At 47.7% G+C, this 18,213-nt stretch overlaps 1 protein-coding gene across 2 annotated transcripts in view; it reads left to right on the forward strand.

Annotated features, from left to right (window-relative positions):
- The window catches only part of Kiaa1549 (KIAA1549 ortholog), a 137,175-nt gene that overhangs the window by 66,979 nt on the left and 51,983 nt on the right, over window positions 1–18,213 (forward strand). For both annotated transcript variants that reach the window (XM_057768903.1, XM_057768911.1), the window contains exons 6-10: window positions 2,388–2,571; window positions 4,685–4,744; window positions 5,847–5,995; window positions 8,649–8,826; window positions 15,034–15,218. In XM_057768903.1, the coding sequence (XP_057624886.1) occupies window positions 2,388–2,571; window positions 4,685–4,744; window positions 5,847–5,995; window positions 8,649–8,826; window positions 15,034–15,218 (756 nt within the window). The remainder of the gene's footprint in view (window positions 1–2,387; window positions 2,572–4,684; window positions 4,745–5,846; window positions 5,996–8,648; window positions 8,827–15,033; window positions 15,219–18,213) is intronic.

An 18,213-nucleotide genomic window follows, 5' to 3' on the forward strand; every position in this document is an offset into this window, starting at 1 on the left:
GCCACACGCCCTCATCCCAGCTCTCTGAGGCAGAGGCAGGAGGATCTCTGTGAGTTCAAGGCCAGCCTGGTGCAAGTTCCAGGGCAAAGAGAGCTACATGGGGGGGGGGGGTATGCCCTCAGGTGGTGGGAACCCAGCTCCTGTGGGCCAGGGCTGACCTTTGGTAAGGTGTATTGAGTCTACAGCATTGACGATAGAGATTTCAGAGTGGCAGACAGGGTGAGCTGAAGAGCTGGTCGTGTGCAGGAAATTCAGTGATGTTTCCACATAGGGATGATCTTAGCTGTCTGGTCAGTGAGGTCATGCGTGAATACACTTCCCTTTCCCAGCGGTTTGCAGATCCTAGATCTAAAAGGCTTGGTGCTGGATTCGCTCATATAATGGGGCTTTTGCATTTATTTGGAATATTTTGCACAGCTGGTTTCTCTAACCTGAAAATAGGAATTTTTTTTTTTTTTTTTTTTTTTTTTTTGTACATTAGTGACAGTGCTCTGAAAGTTTTGAACTTTGGGGCATTTCAGCTTTCCTGAGATGCTCCACCTCTGTTAATGGGGCTCTTTGGGATGTCACATCTCCATCTAAACAAGTGGCTCTCAACTTCCCTAATGCTGTGACCCTTTAATACAGTTCCTCATGTTGTGGTGACCCCCAACCATGAAATTATTTCATTGCAACTTCAGAACTGTCATTTTGCTACTGTTATGAATTGTAATGTAAGTATCTGATATGTGACCCCTGTGAACAAGAGTAGTTTACTCCCAAAGGGGCCGTGACCCACAAGTTGAGAATAGCTGGTCTAAACACAGAGGATTCTTCTGGTCAGCAGACTGGCTTTGTGTATATTCTAATCAAACTGTTAATGTTTTATGGTATGGCACACCTCCCCCATTCTCTGTTCCCTTCCTGAAATGTATTTGAATACTCCAGATTTAGCACTCCTGAATTCGCTTTTTGTATCTCTATTTTCCTTCGTGTGGTGAGGAACTTTTTGTTCTGTCAGGTTTTGGAAGGTCTGTCCTCTGAGTCACTAATTTTGCCTTCAGCTGTGCCCATTCATACTGAAATTTCTGACCAGTCATTTCTCTTCATTGTTCTTTGTTCCTTTTTCCTTACGTCCTTCGCTGAGATGTTAGCAAGTTGCCTTCAGCATCTCTGAGGACATTAAGGAGGATTTCTAAAAGGTTCTTTTCTATGTCCTTCCTATATATCTGTTTTCTCTGCAGTATTGTGCTATATGCCTATCTGCTTTTCTGTGTCTCGGGGGCCATTGGTTGGTAGGAGATTGGTTGGTGGTGAGGGAGGGAGAATGGGGTTGGTTATGGCTGTTGGCCTGGCTGTCCCCTTGAGGAGGCCACCTCTATGTCAGCCCTGTCTCCTGATGGGAGAGCTCAGCTGAGCTCTGGGAGCTGGGGAACTATATCAGAATATACCAGAATGTGGGTTCTGTCTACAGCACTGTACAGCTTGTGGTCAGAGAGTAAGAGGCAGACTGGCCCTGCCCTGTGCCAGGCTCAGTACCCCCTCCTATGGGGACGGAGCCCTACTGTGGAGTTACCTGTTCTTGCCCTCCTTGCAGGGAGGTCTTAACCCATGAGAGGCCTTTGGTCTCCTCTGGGAGGGGCTCACTTTCCTCAGAGGGCAGTTCTTTGGGCTGTTTGGGGAGATGGCACTGATGCTGCCCGCCTTGGCCTGGGTGTGTATTCGGCAAGACGAGTTCACTTCAGTTCACTCTTGGCTTGCTTCCTCTTAACTGACTGGACTGATTCCTGCTCTGTCTGGTCTCAGGTCTCCAGCTTTCTCCGTGGGCCTCCCCAGCTCCCTGGGGTTAGAACGAGACCGTTTTAGCCTTTGCTTGTGTGTGTTTAGGCTCTTGCTTCTCTTGGTTCTGGTTTATTTCAGCACCGTCCCGTCCTTTCTTCATCTTGTAGAGATTTGACAGAACCTCTGGTTTTCTTCCAGTGCTGTTGTGGATTTATCACCCTTCGTTCAGCTTACTGTTGTTTTGGGGGGATTTGGGGCTGGAGGCGGGGGAGGGGATTGAATGCATGCGTTCAGTTCATCACTTAACATAGAAGACATTTCCAGTAAACAGTGTTTAAAGTCTCACCAAAATAAATTAAATAAAGGAACAAGTTTAGAAAGCCAGTGCCCAGTGCCTCTTCTTTTAGAATTTTACCTCTTTTTTAGTGAGGCTTGGAGACACACACCTGTGATCCCACCACTCTGAGGCAAGGAAAGTATAGTGAGACACCATCATTATAAAATAAAACATCTTTTCACTTTATCCCTGTGAAGAGCATTGATCTGAGAACTCGTGGCAGATCTCACAGTCAGGCTTCCAGCCCCATGGCTTATTCTAGTGGTGCTTTCTGACCTCCCTCTTCCAGATTGTGAATGTCACCATCGGTTCCTCGCGGGTGGCTCCTCGGAGGGGCCCGGTAAACATTATCTTTGCTGTTAAAGGCGTGCAAGGCTTTCTGAATGGGTCAGAGGTGAGCGATCTGCTCAGGAACCTGACGGTCGTGGAGTTCAGCTTTTACCTGGGCTATCCGGTGCTGCAGATCGCAGAACGTGAGTACGCACTGGCTCCTTGGGAGCGCTGGGGAAGGGGCTGCTGGTATTTTTGTTGGTAGATCTCTACTTTAAACTGTTTTTAACGAGAGAGAGAGAGAGAGAGAGAGAGAGAGACAGAGACAGAGACAGAGACAGAGAGAGAGACACAATTGTTCTAGAGTGCTTTGGGAGCTCATAGTAAATGGGATCTGGATGGAAAGAGGATTTTTTCTGTGCTCCTGCTCACTCACATATACAATGTCTCCATCATAAAATTCTCACCAGAATGGCCCACTGATCACAGTCAATGCACACTCACTGACACAGGCACCCCAGTGCACATACACACACATGGACACAGGTTCCCCAGTGCACACACACTCACTGACACAGGCACCCCGGTGCACATGCACACACTGACACAGGCACCCCATGTACACACACACATGGACACAGGTACCCTAGTGCACACACACACGGACACAGGCACCCCAGTGCACACACACTGACATAGACACCCCAGTGCACACACACACGGACACAGGTACCCCAGTGCACACACACTGACACAGGCACCCCAGTGCACACGCACACACTGACACAGGCACCCCATGCACACACACACATGGACACAGGTACCCCAGTGCACACACTCACTGACACAGACATCCCAGTGCACACACACACGGACACAGATACTCCAGTGCACACACACTGACACAGGTACCCTAGTGCACACACACACACTGACACAAGTACTCTAGTGCACAACACACTGACACAGGCACCCCAGTGCACACACACACTGACACAGGCACCCCAGTGCACACACACTGACAAGGTACCCCAGTGCACACGCACACACACGGACACACACGGACACAAATACCCCAGTGCACACACACTCACTGACACAGGTACCCCAGTGCACACACACACATGGACACAGGTACCCCAGTGCGCACACACACGGACACAAATACCCCAGTGCGCACACACTCACTGACACAGGCACCCCAGTGCACACACACTGTGGGTTTGGGGAGGTGGACGGGGTTAGAGAATGAAACGTCCTGGGTCCTGACTTGGTGATGCTTACACAATGATACATTTTCCCAAACCCATGAAACTGGATGCCAGAAAGAGTGAACTTTATTGTGTGCTAAGTTAGAAAATATAAAAAACAATAAATGCAAACATCCTTCCTGGTTGAAGCAGTGGGATTCCCAGGGAGTTGGGGGAAAAGTGGGGAGATATTTGCATTAGAAAGCGGTACATTACAGAGTTAAGGGTGGGAAAATACATAAAAAAATGCGTTTTGGAAATGGGCCAGCCAGATGTCCTAAATCATGATTCTTAATGGTTTTCAATATGTTATTAATTAAATTAAGAATAAAGTATAAAATATGAAAATTGGGGGCTGTAGACGTGGCTTAGTGATTAGCACGTGTACACGGTGCTCTTGAGTAGTCTAGGAGCTACGGCAGCCCCTTCCGGCCTCTGTCAGCACCTACACTCTACATGTGTACAAATGCACACAAACACACATGATTAGAAATATACCATAAAACTGGGTGGTGCCGCACATCTTTAATCGCAGCACCCAGAAAGCAGAGGCAGGCGGATCTCTATGAGTTCTAGGCCAGCCTGGTCTACAGAGCGAGTTCCAGGGCAGCCAAGGCCACACAGAGAAACCAAAATTAATAAGCCATAAAAATATGAAGTTATTTATATACAACAATTTTGATTTTTGTGCAGTATATGCACATACCGCTAAACTAACAAGCAGGGGTACCAGAGACAGTTCCCAGCAGGGTAGACCGAGCTTCACTTTACCCAGAGGCATTGCTGAGAGAGCTCTTGGCTCTGAGGAACACAGCTTGCAGATGCTTTGCTCGAGAACAACAGACATAGGAGACGCTGCGGTGGCCTGTGTGATGCGGTGGTCCTTCCCTCTCCTAGGGTCTCAGAACCTGGTGGCCCTCTGTCTTCATGCTCCTGGGGCGTGGGGTCTCAAGGACTGCTATAGTATAGTTGTGATTTACCCCACGCTCCTACAACTCTTACCTTCCTGAGTGGAAACTTGTTTCTCACTGTCTTTCCTCCCTCTCCGACTTTTCCCTTTCTGTAGCCTTCCAGTACCCACAGCTCAACCTGTCTCAGTTACTGAAGTCCTCCTGGGTCAGAACAGGTATGTTCGATTGATGCAACGTTTGGAGAACTGTTCGGTAAGAAGTCTGGGATGGCATGTGGCGAATGATGCACCCTTCCTGATTTCCAAATTGAGGACAAGATGTACTATAAAGTCTTGGCAGAAAATGAATGAGAAAAGGGATTCAGTTTGGACTTTGGGAATGTGTCCCACTGAGTTATGGCACAGAAAGGGCATCTTTAAAATTCATGCATCAAGTCCAGGGCGGGATCTACGGGGAATCTGTAGTCTCCTGACCTGAGGAAGGATGAAGCTGAAAAGTAAGCATATTTTTTTTTCCCTGAAAGTATTGCTAGATGAATACAGTAGTTTGGGGACCAGGACCAGGTATTTAGACAGACTTGGGCACATCCAGGTCAGTGTGTCCACAGATAGTGCCTTGTGTTTAGACTGAGGACACGGCATTTCAGTGCAAGGCTCTCTAATAACCTGGTCTCTGAATTCTGAGAGTCCCAGGCCCCAGTGTGCAAGCAGCATGAGGAAAGAGGGTGTCTACGCAGTCACCATTTAGGGGCTCTGAAGCCTTGTGTGAGGCTCAGGGCTTTGCTTGGTGCTTAGATTTCATTTTCCAGACCTCGGAGTGTGGAGGTGACTTGCCTAGTGTTGGACCTCGGGGAGCGTTGAAACAAGTTTGGCTGAAAGTCTGCTTCCCCGTCAAGTGGAGGATAAGCTGATTGTCTGTTTAGATACCTTTGTCTGATCCAGATAGTAAGAAGCAGGCAGATTCCCCCTCTCTTCAAGGGAGAGTGGAAGTCTATCCAAAGACAAGAACTCATTCTATCCTGAAGTTTGAGGTGGAGCATACCAACAGGACTTCTTTGATCTTGTGAGACGCTGTGCTCAGAGCTTCCATGGCGGAGTTCCTGGGGCTTCTTGCCTTTAGTTTGCCGTGGACTCGGGCCACTGCTAGGGCCCTTTACTCTGTCCCCATCTCGTTCCCCCCTTTATGCCTCCTGTCTAGTAGTTAGTGTTTTGTGTGGGACTTCTGCACAGGCGCACACACCCTGTCGTTCCCCGCCCCTCGTGTTTGCTCCTCTGTGTGCTGACTTGCTCTGAGGGCTTGCTTTCTTGTTGAACACAGTCCTCCTGGGCGTAGTGGAAAAGCAGCTTCATAACGAAGTGTTTCCAGCCGAGATGGAGCGCAAACTGGCCCAGCTGCTCAGCGAGGTGCCCACCAGGAGAAGACTGTGGCGCAGGGCCACCGTGGCTGCTGGCAACAGTGTGGTGCAGGTACTCACTGAAGGAGGGTGGTGAGCAGAGGAACAGCCCCTGGGAATCTGCGATTCTCGTACAGATGGAAAAGTCTGGTGTGAATTGATTGTTCAGATGAACACTTGCGCGCCACTTGGAGTCCAGACAGAAACCTTAGCAATTTGTTGGCCTCGCCCTGGATTGCAGGGGGTGTGGTAGAAAATTTACAGTGGGTTCCTGTATCATCATAAGGCTTTGTTTTTTGAAGCACAGTTTTTAAAATCACCAACAGCTGAACTTATTCTATGGTTCTGGTGGCATTTTAGAAATGAGTCCGTGATCTGAGAGAGTCCTAGCAGACGGAGGGCATTTTCTGCCCTCTGTTCAGAATCTCATCTTCCCCCACCTCCTGCCAGCCTGTGCCCCAAATTGTCTTCTCTCTGGGAACGGGCAGGCAGGCCACAGATCTGTTTGAGCTGGAAAATGACCTATTTTTTACACATAGTCACAGAACTTTGGGGGTGGAGCTGCTGTTTAATTCCTGTCTCTGTGTGACTGGTGTGGATTTCTGTCTTTGCCAATCAGTTACAGGCTGGGAGCGTCACAGAAAATGGGGTTCATAGACCATTTCAGGAACCAAGAACTAGAATGAAACCCAGCAGTGAAGTGGGACTGGTGGGCGGGGCAGGGGCTGTGAGAACAAGATACGGGATTGACCTGGGTAGGTCAGGGTGCCAGTTTTGCCTAGAATTAGTGTCCTTGTCTTCCAGCACCTTCACCACATGTGTCCCCCTCAGCCGTGCTTCCTGTTCCCCACCCAGAAACGTGGTTCTTAGGCTCCCAAAATGGTTTCCTTGCCAGACACAGTCACACCAAGGAACTTTACAAAGGACTAAGATTTTAGATGTTTATTTTTGTTATTTTTAATTATGCATATGCGTGCAAGGATGCGTGCATGTGAGCGCAGATGTCCGTGGAGGTCAGAGGTGTTGGATGCCTCTGAGGATGGAGTTGCAGTTGGCTGAGAGCCTTCCTGTGGGGGTTCTGAGAGTTGAACTCAGATCTCAGCAGTACATGCTATAAACCGCTGAACCATCTCTCCAACCCAAAATACTAGGAACTTAAAAAAAAAACAACCCAATAAATAAAAAGGAAAAAAAAGCACTAGTAAATGTCCATTAATTAAATAAGCATACAACAAAATAAATATGAAAATGAATTATGAAGGCCTTGTGTAATTCAGTAGCCTGTGGCTTCACAAGGGCTGAGTGCATAGAGAGAGTTGCAGAGCACCAGAAACCTGGGTGATCAGGTCCCACGCTGGATACTTAAGCTTCTTCAGATAGGAGCCTCACTTCTGTGGAAGGTCACCAAGCCTCCTCAGACCCACGTCACCTGACAGATTGCCCGGAGGCCATGGTCTGTTTCTGGTCTCTACAAAAGGCATTGTAAACAAAAGTACAAGGCTCTTCACCTGAACTTTGTGGATGAAAATGGAAACACTGAACAAGGGCAGTGAGATGGCTCTTGCTACCAAGTCTGGACCTGAGTTCGAGCAGCTCCTGCAAGTTGCCCTCTGTACTAGGAGGGGCACGTGTGCCCACACGCATACACACATGCACACGCACACAAGTAAGTGCAGTTTTAACAATTAATAAAAGAACCAGCCATGGTGGTGCACGCTGTTAATCTCAGCACTAGGGAGGTAGATGCTGATGAGTCTAAGAGTTAGGGGTCAGCCTGGTCTACGTAGAGAGTTCTAGGTCTGCCAAGGGTCCAGAGTGAGACCTTATTTCAACCTCCTTCCAATTAACAAAAGAGATAACAGATATTGAACCAACATAACTGTCTAGGAATTAGGGAGTGGGTAAAGAGTAGATCTTTATGTATTGGAATATTCTCCAGCAATTTAAAAAAATCAGTACTGTGAAATGTGCTCTGAAAAAGCTGTAGAGAAGAACATGAAGGACAGTCCTGAAATAATACAGAATTCACGGGGAAGGAAAGTTAAGTCTTTAGATGGCTTTCTATAATTGGTTGAATTTTCAAGAGGGTTTCACTTTCTTCTTTATAGTTTTTTGCATATGTTTTTCAAAATTTCTTCATTGGGCCACATAATTTGTATAATACACACATACTTTTCGTCACCCAAGTGGTTGACTTGGAGAGATACCTTGTATATTGTGGTTCCCAATATAAATCTGATTAGCCATCATCCAGAAAGAATGCTGGTTAGACCTTCCCATGGCTCCTTCTAGAATGGACAGCTTTCAGAGTCTTTAACAAGAAGTGGCTACCGCTGAGAACGTGATTTCTATGAGAAGAATTCCCAGACATTTTAATATAAAGGGTAGGCACACAGGTCACTCCCATGACATGGTGAGTTTGTTGGAGGTTGTCGGTTACACTTCCATCCTGTCTGGTGGTGTTCTGTGCACTCTCTTGGTCCCTTTGTCTGAAAGAAGACACTAAAACAAAACAAGGTACAGTTGCTATTCTACACAGAGGGCCTTTCTCTGTAGCTCTGTCTCCACCAGAGGAGAGTAGGGAGATTCGGGGACTCCAGAAGTGGCAATGAGCTTTTTAAGAGGGCTGGGACAAATCCCAAGTCACACACTAGGGACTGAGTGCCTGAGAAGGGGCAGCTGGCACTGTGAACTTTCCCGATGCTGATGGACTCTGTCTGTCTCAGGTGGTAAACGTGTCCAGGCTGGAGGGAGATGACAATCCAGTACAGCTCATCTACTTTGTGGAGAATCAAGATGGAGAGAGACTTAGTGCAACCGAGTCTTCAGATCTGATCAACAAGGTCGATCTCCAGAGGGCAGCGATCATCTTGGGGTACCGGATTCAAGGCGCCATTGCCCAGCGTAAGTCCAAGAGTTCCATCCTGCCAGCCACGGTGGAGGCCAAAGCCACTTGTATTCTAATAGAGAGGTCTGAACTACACAGCACAGACCTGTGTGTGGTGGGTTTATGTCTTAAGACCTTGTCCTGAAGTGTGTTTATGGAAGAAGCTGGTTGCTGATGTCCATTTGCTGAGGTTTTCTTGTATTTTTCTTAAATTTATTTATTATAAATTATAAAATATGCACTGTGCATGTGTGCATGCGTGCATGCATGTGTGTGCATACATGTGTACGTGCATGTACACCTGCCATGGTATATTTGTGGAGATCAGAAGACAACTTTGTAGACTCAGTTCTTTCCTTCCATATTTATGGGGTTCTGGGGTCCCAACTCAGGACATCAGGCTTGTGTGACTTTATTTGTCCTTCGTTTGCTGAAAACCTCTTTATTTTTATTTCCATCAGTGTGACTGTGGCCATTGCTGTTGTTTTTCCTACCTCACACCTCATATTCATGGAGTTACTAGTGAGTCACAGGACCTTATAGCAACATGAACATCCTTTCCCCTACCCCTGTGCCAGCTTTCATTTCCAAAACTGTCTTAGATAAAATAATGCACCTATTCTGTTTTTATTCCAAAATCTTCCATGTCACACCCTGCATGTTGGTGGGGCCAGTGAGTCACTCAGGAAGTTGGGAGGTGCCCTCTAGGCTGTCTGGCTTCCTTCGGGGCCTTTTAACACAAAGGAATCCCTTGATCCTTACCCTCTTCTCGATCCTGTTTCTCCCTCACCCTCACCTCACACCGCTCTACGATTGGAAAGACGCGTTTGATATTTCTTATTATTGTTGGAAGGTGCTTGGCCCTGCCCTCTGGCAGTGCTTGCTCTCAGTACCTCTTTTCCAACTGCCAGATTTGGGGTGTGTATTTAAAATACAGAATAGGGAACAGCATGGAGACGAAAACTCTCCAAATACAATCTGACAAGTTGAGCTGCTGTCTTGGTGTGGTGTTTCCTTCGTTATTCAGAGCAGTCCTTGGTAGTGTGTGGGCAAACCCGTTCCCGAAGTAGAGGGATAGGCAGATGTCTTTGACATCAGAGAACCTTGAAGAACTTACTGAGGACATGTAGGAAACAGTGCTTTTTTTTTCTTCATCAGTACGCTTATTAAAAACATAGACTAATGGACCATGCTGAGACGTCATTGTGGATGCGTGCTGACGTCTGTCAAATAGGACAAATACACAAATACACCCCAGGCAGATGTGAAGATGCAATCAGAGATGACCACTAAGGCAGTCCCATTTCAGACATAATCTTGTAATGAACACCTGTGAGAAAGTGGAGTTGGCATTATTTACAATCCCATCAACACTCGCAGAGGCCAAGCGTCACAGGCGTGCTAGGACCACAAGACATGTTTTTGTTCTTCTCAGGTAGCTTTGTACTTCATTATGAAGGTCAGTTACTGTAGCCTAGCTTGTCTGTAACAAGAAGGACTTTTATGCCCACTCAGTTACACTTTCCAGGTGGAATCATTGCTTTGTGGTAACAGGCCTCTGAGTGACTCAGTCTTCACACTGTTCTGTTTCTTTCCTGTAAGTGGAGTGACGGCTGGAGAGATGGCTCAGTGGCAGCTTTTGCATTTCCCGACCCTCACATGGCAGCTCATGACCGGCACAATTCCAGGTCCGGGGGACCTGACGCCCTCCTCTGGCTTCTGCACCAAACACACAGGGTGCATTCCTACTTCTACCAAACACTCATATCCATAAACTAAGAACAAACACATCTCTCAGATAGATGAAGCGACTCTGGCAGTCCACATGGAGGCTGCCCACCTCCAGGCATCTTCTGCTTTATGTCTGCATGTCCTTCAGGTCCGGCTTCAGAGCATTGCAGCCCCGTTATATCAGCTCTAAGCCGTGGCACCCTGCTCTCCCTGACACAGTCAACAATGCAGCTTTAAACTCTTTTGTTCTTTTAGATTTTAATTTTATGTGTACTGGTGTTTTGCCTGTATAGATATCTGGGCACCACCTATGTTCAGTGCCCACAGAGGTCAGAAGAGGGCATTGCATCCACTGAGACTGGAGTTATAGAGGGTCGTGAACCACCATGTGGGTGCTAAGAGCCAAACCCAAGTCAACGGGAAGAGCAGCAAGTGCTCTTAACCCCTGTGGTGTGCCTCCAGCCTAGCTTTTAAACCATACCTTTGAAATTACCCTTTTGGTGAAATCAGTCCCTGTCCCTGGAGACTAACCGGTGTGAGGGCTGCCGTGTGCACTTCCTTCATTTGGTGGACCGTGGTGGGAGAGGTGACGTCATACCTTTAGTAGGCTGTTTGGTGTGCTTAGGAGATGGCTGCGTAAGTGGGGTCTGTTTCAGATCAGTGAGGAAATAATAAAAACGCACTTCCTAGCACTGTATCCAGAGCCAGAGGCTGATGCTGAGAGAGCCACCTCCCTCCATGTTTTATATGAGGTTGATTTCGAGAGGATATAGGCACCTGGGAAATGGCGGGGGTGCAGATTTTCAAACACTGGCCTATCAGCAGGCAAGTCAACAATCCTCTGAGTGCTTGTCACTGACCAGAGTTACAAGATTAACCAGTGCTGGCTTGATTGAATAATGAGAAATCCACAGGTAGCTTCTAGCTGGCCCCAGAGCCAGAGATAACCCGAAGGCAGGAAGAAGGGGTGAGAGCAGGCAGGCTAACCGCAGTGACATGCTCTGGGTGAGCCGTTTCCTCTGTCTAAAGCGCCCATCCTGACATGGACCACACACATGCCGTGAGACCCCCCAACAAGTTCAGGTGACTACTGTGTGAGCCTCTTCAGGGGTTCCAGGCCTGTATGCATACCGTGGGGCTTCTGAGCATAGCCAGCACTGACAGTGACTTCTTTACAACACGCGTATGTCATTCTTCCTGACACAGCTTTCCATACCAAACCTGCATGTTCCTGACACATCTTTGCATACCAAGCATGCATGCTCCTGACACGGCTTCCCATACCAAGCATGCATGCTCCTGACACGGCTTCCCATACCAAGCATGCATGCTCCTGACACGGCTTCCCATACCAAACATGCATGCTTCTGACACGGCTTCCCATACCAAACATGCATGCTTCTGACAAATCTTTACATACCAAACATGTATATACAAGGCCTAGCCTGGTTTCCACACACTTGGGGCCCTGGGTCCTCACCTAGGAATAGTGTCATCCTGAGTCTATCTAACTCTCAATGAAAGCCCCGAGAGCAAAGATCGGGCGGTCATGTCCGTCTGACCGGCCCACCTTCCCTTCTCGGGTGTGCTTCACTCTTCTCATGGAAAGCTTGCTTAGCCCTGCTCTTGTCTCCGTCACCTGACCTGAGGACTGCTCATGGCCATGTGGGCAAACATCCTGGGATTTCAGGGTTGGTAGAAGAAGCCTCACTTCCTACCAGGCCAGTAAAGGGGCCTTGAGGATGCCTGTCTGTGCCTCTCTGTGGTTTTCCTAGATTAGCGCTAAGAGGAATATCAGTCCTCAGCTCCTCCGCTGAGCTGTCACCACGTCCATGCTATTGCTTGTCCTCAGGCACAACAAGCAATTAGTGTGAATTCCATCTGGGCCACATTGTAAAATCCAGTCTTCGTTCTCTCACTGTTAAATACAAACTTCTCTATGACTTTTTACTGGGGGTACAGAGATGGCTCAGTGGTTAAGGGCACTGACTACTCTTCCAGAGGACTTGGGATGGATATGCAGCCCCCAAATGGCAGCTTTCCACCCCCTGTAAGTCCAGTTCTAGGGGCTCTGACGCCCTCTTCTGACCTCCGAGTGCACTGCCCCCATGTGGTACACAGACATACATACAGGCAAAGCTCCCACATATATGAAGTAACAATAAATAATGAATCTTTAGTGTTGTTGCTCCATCTCTGAGCATATTTGATCCTAGAACAGGTACTAGCTTCTGAGATGGGAGGGAGCTCAGGCCTTAGTCCCTGCCAGTCACAATTTAGGGGTGTTTGAAAAGACAGGACTTGGAAGCTGGGGTGAGCAGAGAGGAAGAGTTATACAGCATTTAACACTAGACTTTGATGTGCAAAGGGCATTTTAGGAGAACAGCAGGCACCGTTTTTGAAACAAAGATAAGAGTGTTGTCACGGGGAGGCAGAAGTGTGAGGGACAGGAGGAACATTTGGGTTTCGAGACTCGGTCTGAGTGGGAGGAGCTCTGAGCACCCAGGAGTTTCAGAGGATCAGCACGGAGTGAAGAAGACACAGGGCAAAGGATCAGCTAGCAAAGGAAATAGGAGCAGGGAGGGAGCAGAAGGGTTCATGCTGGGTCATCTGAGCCGTGAAAGGTGAGAGACCGTGGTGTGGGCACCGCTGTGAGTGCAGACAGGCAGTTCCAGAGGATACAGCTCATTCCGATGTCATCTAATAATTGATACCTGTTACCTTTAATAAAGACGTTTCCATTAAGGCCCATGTTCCAGGGTTCAAAGAAGGTCACAGGTTAGGAAGACAATACCCCAGAATCCCATGTTCAGACTTCAGTTTCCTAGCAAACACTCCCTCTAGTTAAACCCGAGAGTCCTCTTTAAGGGAAGACTGGTAAAATACATGTATTGGAGGGAAAGGGAAGAAGAAATTATGTAACTAAAATCTCAAAAATGAAAGAAAAATCACATGTGTAACACTATTGACCATCTTGACATGTCTGAGCGAGTGGAACTGACTGTGCTCAGTGCTCGCGGCCTCCTCCTCCGTTTCCAGAGCTTGTCACTGAGTTGGCGCTCTGCCCGTTAGGTAGTGCCCCTCAGGCCTGGTAGCCACTCTTTTCTTTCTCTATAAATCTGACTGTTCTAGGTGCCTTGTTTATCCGTGTGTGTCTGGCGTCTCCCAGATAGCATGTTTTCAAAGTTCATTCCTGTTTTGACTGTTTTGAGAGTCCCTTCTTGTCTTCTTTTCTTTTCTGTGTTTGTGTGTGAGACAGGGGTCCTACTCTGTCACCCCCCACCCAGTTCCTTTGAGACAGGGTCTTTCACTGAACCTGGAGCTAGGCTGGCGACCGCAGCCCAGCCATCCTCCTGTCTCTGCCCCACATGGTGCTGGGGTTGCGGGTAGGACTGTGACCATGCCCCTCTCTGACATGGGCACTAGGGGTCTGAATTCAGATCCTCTTGTTTGTTTATACAGCGAGTATCCTTACTCAGTGAGCCGTCTCCACAGTACCCCTCTTCCTATTCCAACGCTGGATAGTATTCTGCTGGGTACATTGTATTTATCCACCTATGTGTTGGCGGCTTTGGGCTTCTCCACCATGGCTACTGTGTTAAGTGCCACAGTGCCAGCTGTGGACAACCCCATCTCTGTCATGTTTTCAGGTGCTGAGGTGGACATGCCAGTTGTCTTTGTTGTGGTCCTGTAACTTATAGTCAGACATTTTTACTGGGACCGTCGGCTGCCCAATAATGACATGGAAACTTATTATTAATTATTATGAAAGCTTGGCCTAGAGCTTGGGCTTGTCCCTCTAGCTCTTATAAGTTAAGCAAACGCATTTCTGTTCATCTGTGTGCTATACAAAAAGATTATTCCACAACAGTGCCTCATTGGCTGTTTCCGCAGGCAGATAGCACTGTTAGCAGACGCCTTCATCTGGGGATTCATTCCTTGGTGGCTTTCCCTCCCGCCACTAGAGCCGGTGTGCCCTTGAAGGGTTTCGTCTGCTTGTTCATTGGCACATCTTGCCTTTAGAGTGGTGTCTGGCACCGTCAGTAAACATTTGTAGTTAAGGACAGAGAGAGAAGTGAGTTGGTAGAATGGGGAAGAGCTTCCTTCCCAGGTCTCCAGGTTCCAGCTCGTGTTCTGTCCAGAGACCTGGGAGGTGATGCCTGCTCCGTTGGATATGGTGGTTACAGCTGTATCGTGAGCACATAGCTTCTCTTCTCACATTTGAAGGGAACCATTTTATGAGATGTTATGGAGTAGGAAGAATAAACTAGACACTCGGAGACTAGAATCAACCAAGCTTTTGTCCTCTGGCACGTCATGATGTGTGTCATTGTGTTCCCTGGTGTTCCTTGTGCAACAAATATGCCTGGTTACTGTCGTGTCTTGAGCTGTGTGACGAGCCTCAGGTCTCTCGGAGGAGGGCACCTTCCGTCCAGCAGATGAACAAAGGGCACATTGCTGAGAACCTTTCTCCCTCTTCTGCTCGTCTGCAGCTGTGGACAGAGTGAAGAGGCCATCCCCGGAGTCACAGAGCAGCAACCTATGGGTCGTGGTGGGCGTGGTCATCCCAGTGCTGGTGGTCACCGTGATTGTCGTCATCCTCTACTGGAAGCTGTGCCGCACAGACAAGCTGGATTTCCAGCCCGACACGGTGGCCAACATACAGCAGCGGCAGAAGGTAAGCGCCGACTCCAGTGCCCTTTGGGACAGAGACAAGTCCAGACTTGGATGCTGAAGGACAAGGGAGGGCCACTGAAAGAACTCTTCGGTCTAATGGTGGGGGGGGTCCTCTGTCTTCATGTCTGTTTACTGTAGCCCCAGTTCTCTGTGTTAGGAATGTATTCCAAGAACAGGACCTGTAAAACAGATACGAAGTGAGCCTGGGATCCACTGTGATTTTAACGTTGAGGGACTCCGTAGAAGATCAGTTCATTCTGGGAATGGGTTGTGATTCGTTCACTCTGGCTATTTTTGTTTTTGAAGAGCAGTGGCCATGCAGGTTCCCTCAGATCTGTGTGTCTTTCCTCCTACACAGATCCACTAGACAACTCTCTTAGTTTCTTTCTGTCCGTGTTGGAAACCCATTTGTGTGTGTGTGTGTGTGTGTGAGAGAGAGAGAGAGAGAGAGAATTGAGTGTGTGTATGTGTGTGTGTATGTGTGCGCACACACACACCTGAAGAGGTCAGAAGAGGATGGTGGATTCTCAGGAGCTGGAATTAGAGGTGCTAGTGAACCACCCAGTGTGGGTGCTGGGAACCAAACTCTGGTCCTCTGGAAGATGAGCAAGTGATTGTAACCACAGAACCATCTCTCCAGTGCCCTTTTACTCATTAAAAATTGGTCATACATGTTTTAAACTTCTATATTATGATGGACTCTAGTCTTCCAGCATAACCTAGCCCTTTGTTGTTGGTCTGAGTGGTTGTCCACTGAGAGGGGCTCTAAAAGGTGACATCGTCTGTGTCACCTGCTGGTCCTGATTCGTTTCTCTTGAGATAAAGACAAAGAAATCTCAGTTCCAGATTCTCTAGGTTTTTTTATGCCCCTTTCCATGTTTTCCATGCCCCTGCTGGACTTCCTAGTTGGATTTGGGGGGCGGGGGGTTGTTTGTTTGGTTTTGGTTTTTTGAGACAGGGTTTCTCTATAGCTTTGGTTCCCGTCCTGGAACTCAGTCTGTACACCAGGCTGCTCTCCAACTCACAGAGATCCGCCTGCCTCTGCCTCCCGAGTGCTGAGTTTAAACGGGTGCGCCACCACTGCCTGGCTAGTTGTTTGTTTTTTTAGTTGATTCACCTGCACCTAATTTGGCAGCAGCTGTTTTTAGCTCCTCACTTTTCATTTGTCTCTCCAAAGCATTCAGTTTTATAGAAATAGTGGTTCTTTTTCATATGAATATTTTGGACTTTCTGTGATGTTGCCATATGAGCTTTCATGCAAAGAAATTGACTTGGGGTCAGCATCTGGCATCTCACCTTGCCTGCATTCGAGAGAAAGTCTCTAGCTGTGGACATTGACCAGCATTCATTTCAGCCAGCCTGTTTAGTCCGGCTGCTGTATTTATTAGCACATGCCTACTATGTAAATCTTGGAAGACTTGCTCTATTCTGAAAATGATAAGATCAAGCAAATAGCAAAAGAGCAAGAAATAAAAGATTGCCATAGTAACCTTCTGATTTTATTCATATTGTCTCCAAAAAAAAAAGAAAAACAAAAAACTACTAGCCAGGCACAGTGGTGCATGCCTTCAATCCTAGCTCTTGGGAGGTAAAGGCAGGAATATCGTAATTCAAGGCTGCTGGGACTGTACAGTAAGACATTGTTTCCAAAAAAACAAAACAAAACAAAATGGGCCGGGAGGCGGCTCAGTGATTAAAGCACTTGCCTTGCAAGCATCAGGACCAGGGTTTAGATCCTCCACACCTACATAAAAACTGGGGTGTCTGGTGACTGCCTGTAATCCCAGAGCATCTGAGGAGGAGACACGATCTCTGGGATAAGATGGCTAGCTAGACTAGACAGATTTGCAGGGTTTGGACTCAGGGAGAGACCCATCCTGAGAGTGATTAGGGAGACAGCCAACATCAACCCCCACACACGTGAACATGTATCCACCACGTATCACACACACATAACCCATGGAAAAACAAAAACGAAGCAAAACCCATAAATATTCCAAACCTCAGCCTCCTAAATAAAAAGTAAGTTTCATTTTTAAATATGTTATGTACCTATAATAGTAAATAAAGAGTATTTTACTTTCTTATGAATTAATGAAAAATCTTAATTATATTGCAAGCTTATAGCTGTCAATATGCGAGCAGCCTTTTATGCACGAATGCATGGATGTTCTCTCCCCCCCCCCCCGTCCTCACTTAATATTTATGTAGTCTGCTGGTGTCTGTAGTTGTTACTGTTACGGTAACAAACAACACGGAAAAGGCGCCTGCCATAGTGTTCAGTGGTTCGTGGCATGAAATTGGATCAACAAGAGGGAGGGACATGTTTTTTGTTCTGGTGAAAGAGCTAAGTTACGGGGAGACTTAGCCCATAGAGATGTTTGGGTATTTTCTGTTCTTTGTTTCTGCCATACCTACTCCTTGTGGAAGCCTTGTCCATTGTAAACTGCTGGAGGTCAGCGGCTCCCCAGCTGAAAACACGATATCCCCCAAGCTTTCTCCCTCACTTCTGCTTCTGTGTTAGTTCCATGTGGCAGATGTTGCTATAAATCAAATGGATGGTTCCAAATAGAACGTCCAGTCGGGGGAGTTCTTTTTCTTCAGGGGCTGCCAGGGTCTCTGCGTACACACGGCTTTGTTGCAGCAAAGATCTGTGTGGTAGAACCCCAAAGTAGTGACTGTCTGCTCGCACCGTCGGGAGGCAACCGCATCTTCTTTTGCTAGCGTTGCAGCTGTCTGCACAGGCTTGCCACGGGTCTGCAGCAGGAAGACCGTGATCGCCCCTTAGTTGAAAGCAAACCTGTCCACTTTCTCCTGAGCCTACAGAGCTGTGGTGAAGGGTCTGTCTCCTGTCCCCTGAGGTAATGAGTGCGGTTCTGTCCTGTAACTGTGGTTGGCATCCCCGCTCCTGTGGCTTTCTCTCCCTCTCCTGTTCAGCCCACCCTGATGCTGCCCTGTGTCGCTCTCTGAAATCCTCCAGCAAATCTCAGAGTTGC

Source organism: Chionomys nivalis, chromosome 1 (assembly GCF_950005125.1).
Source record: "Chionomys nivalis chromosome 1, mChiNiv1.1, whole genome shotgun sequence".
Lineage (NCBI taxonomy): Eukaryota > Metazoa > Chordata > Mammalia > Rodentia > Cricetidae > Chionomys > Chionomys nivalis.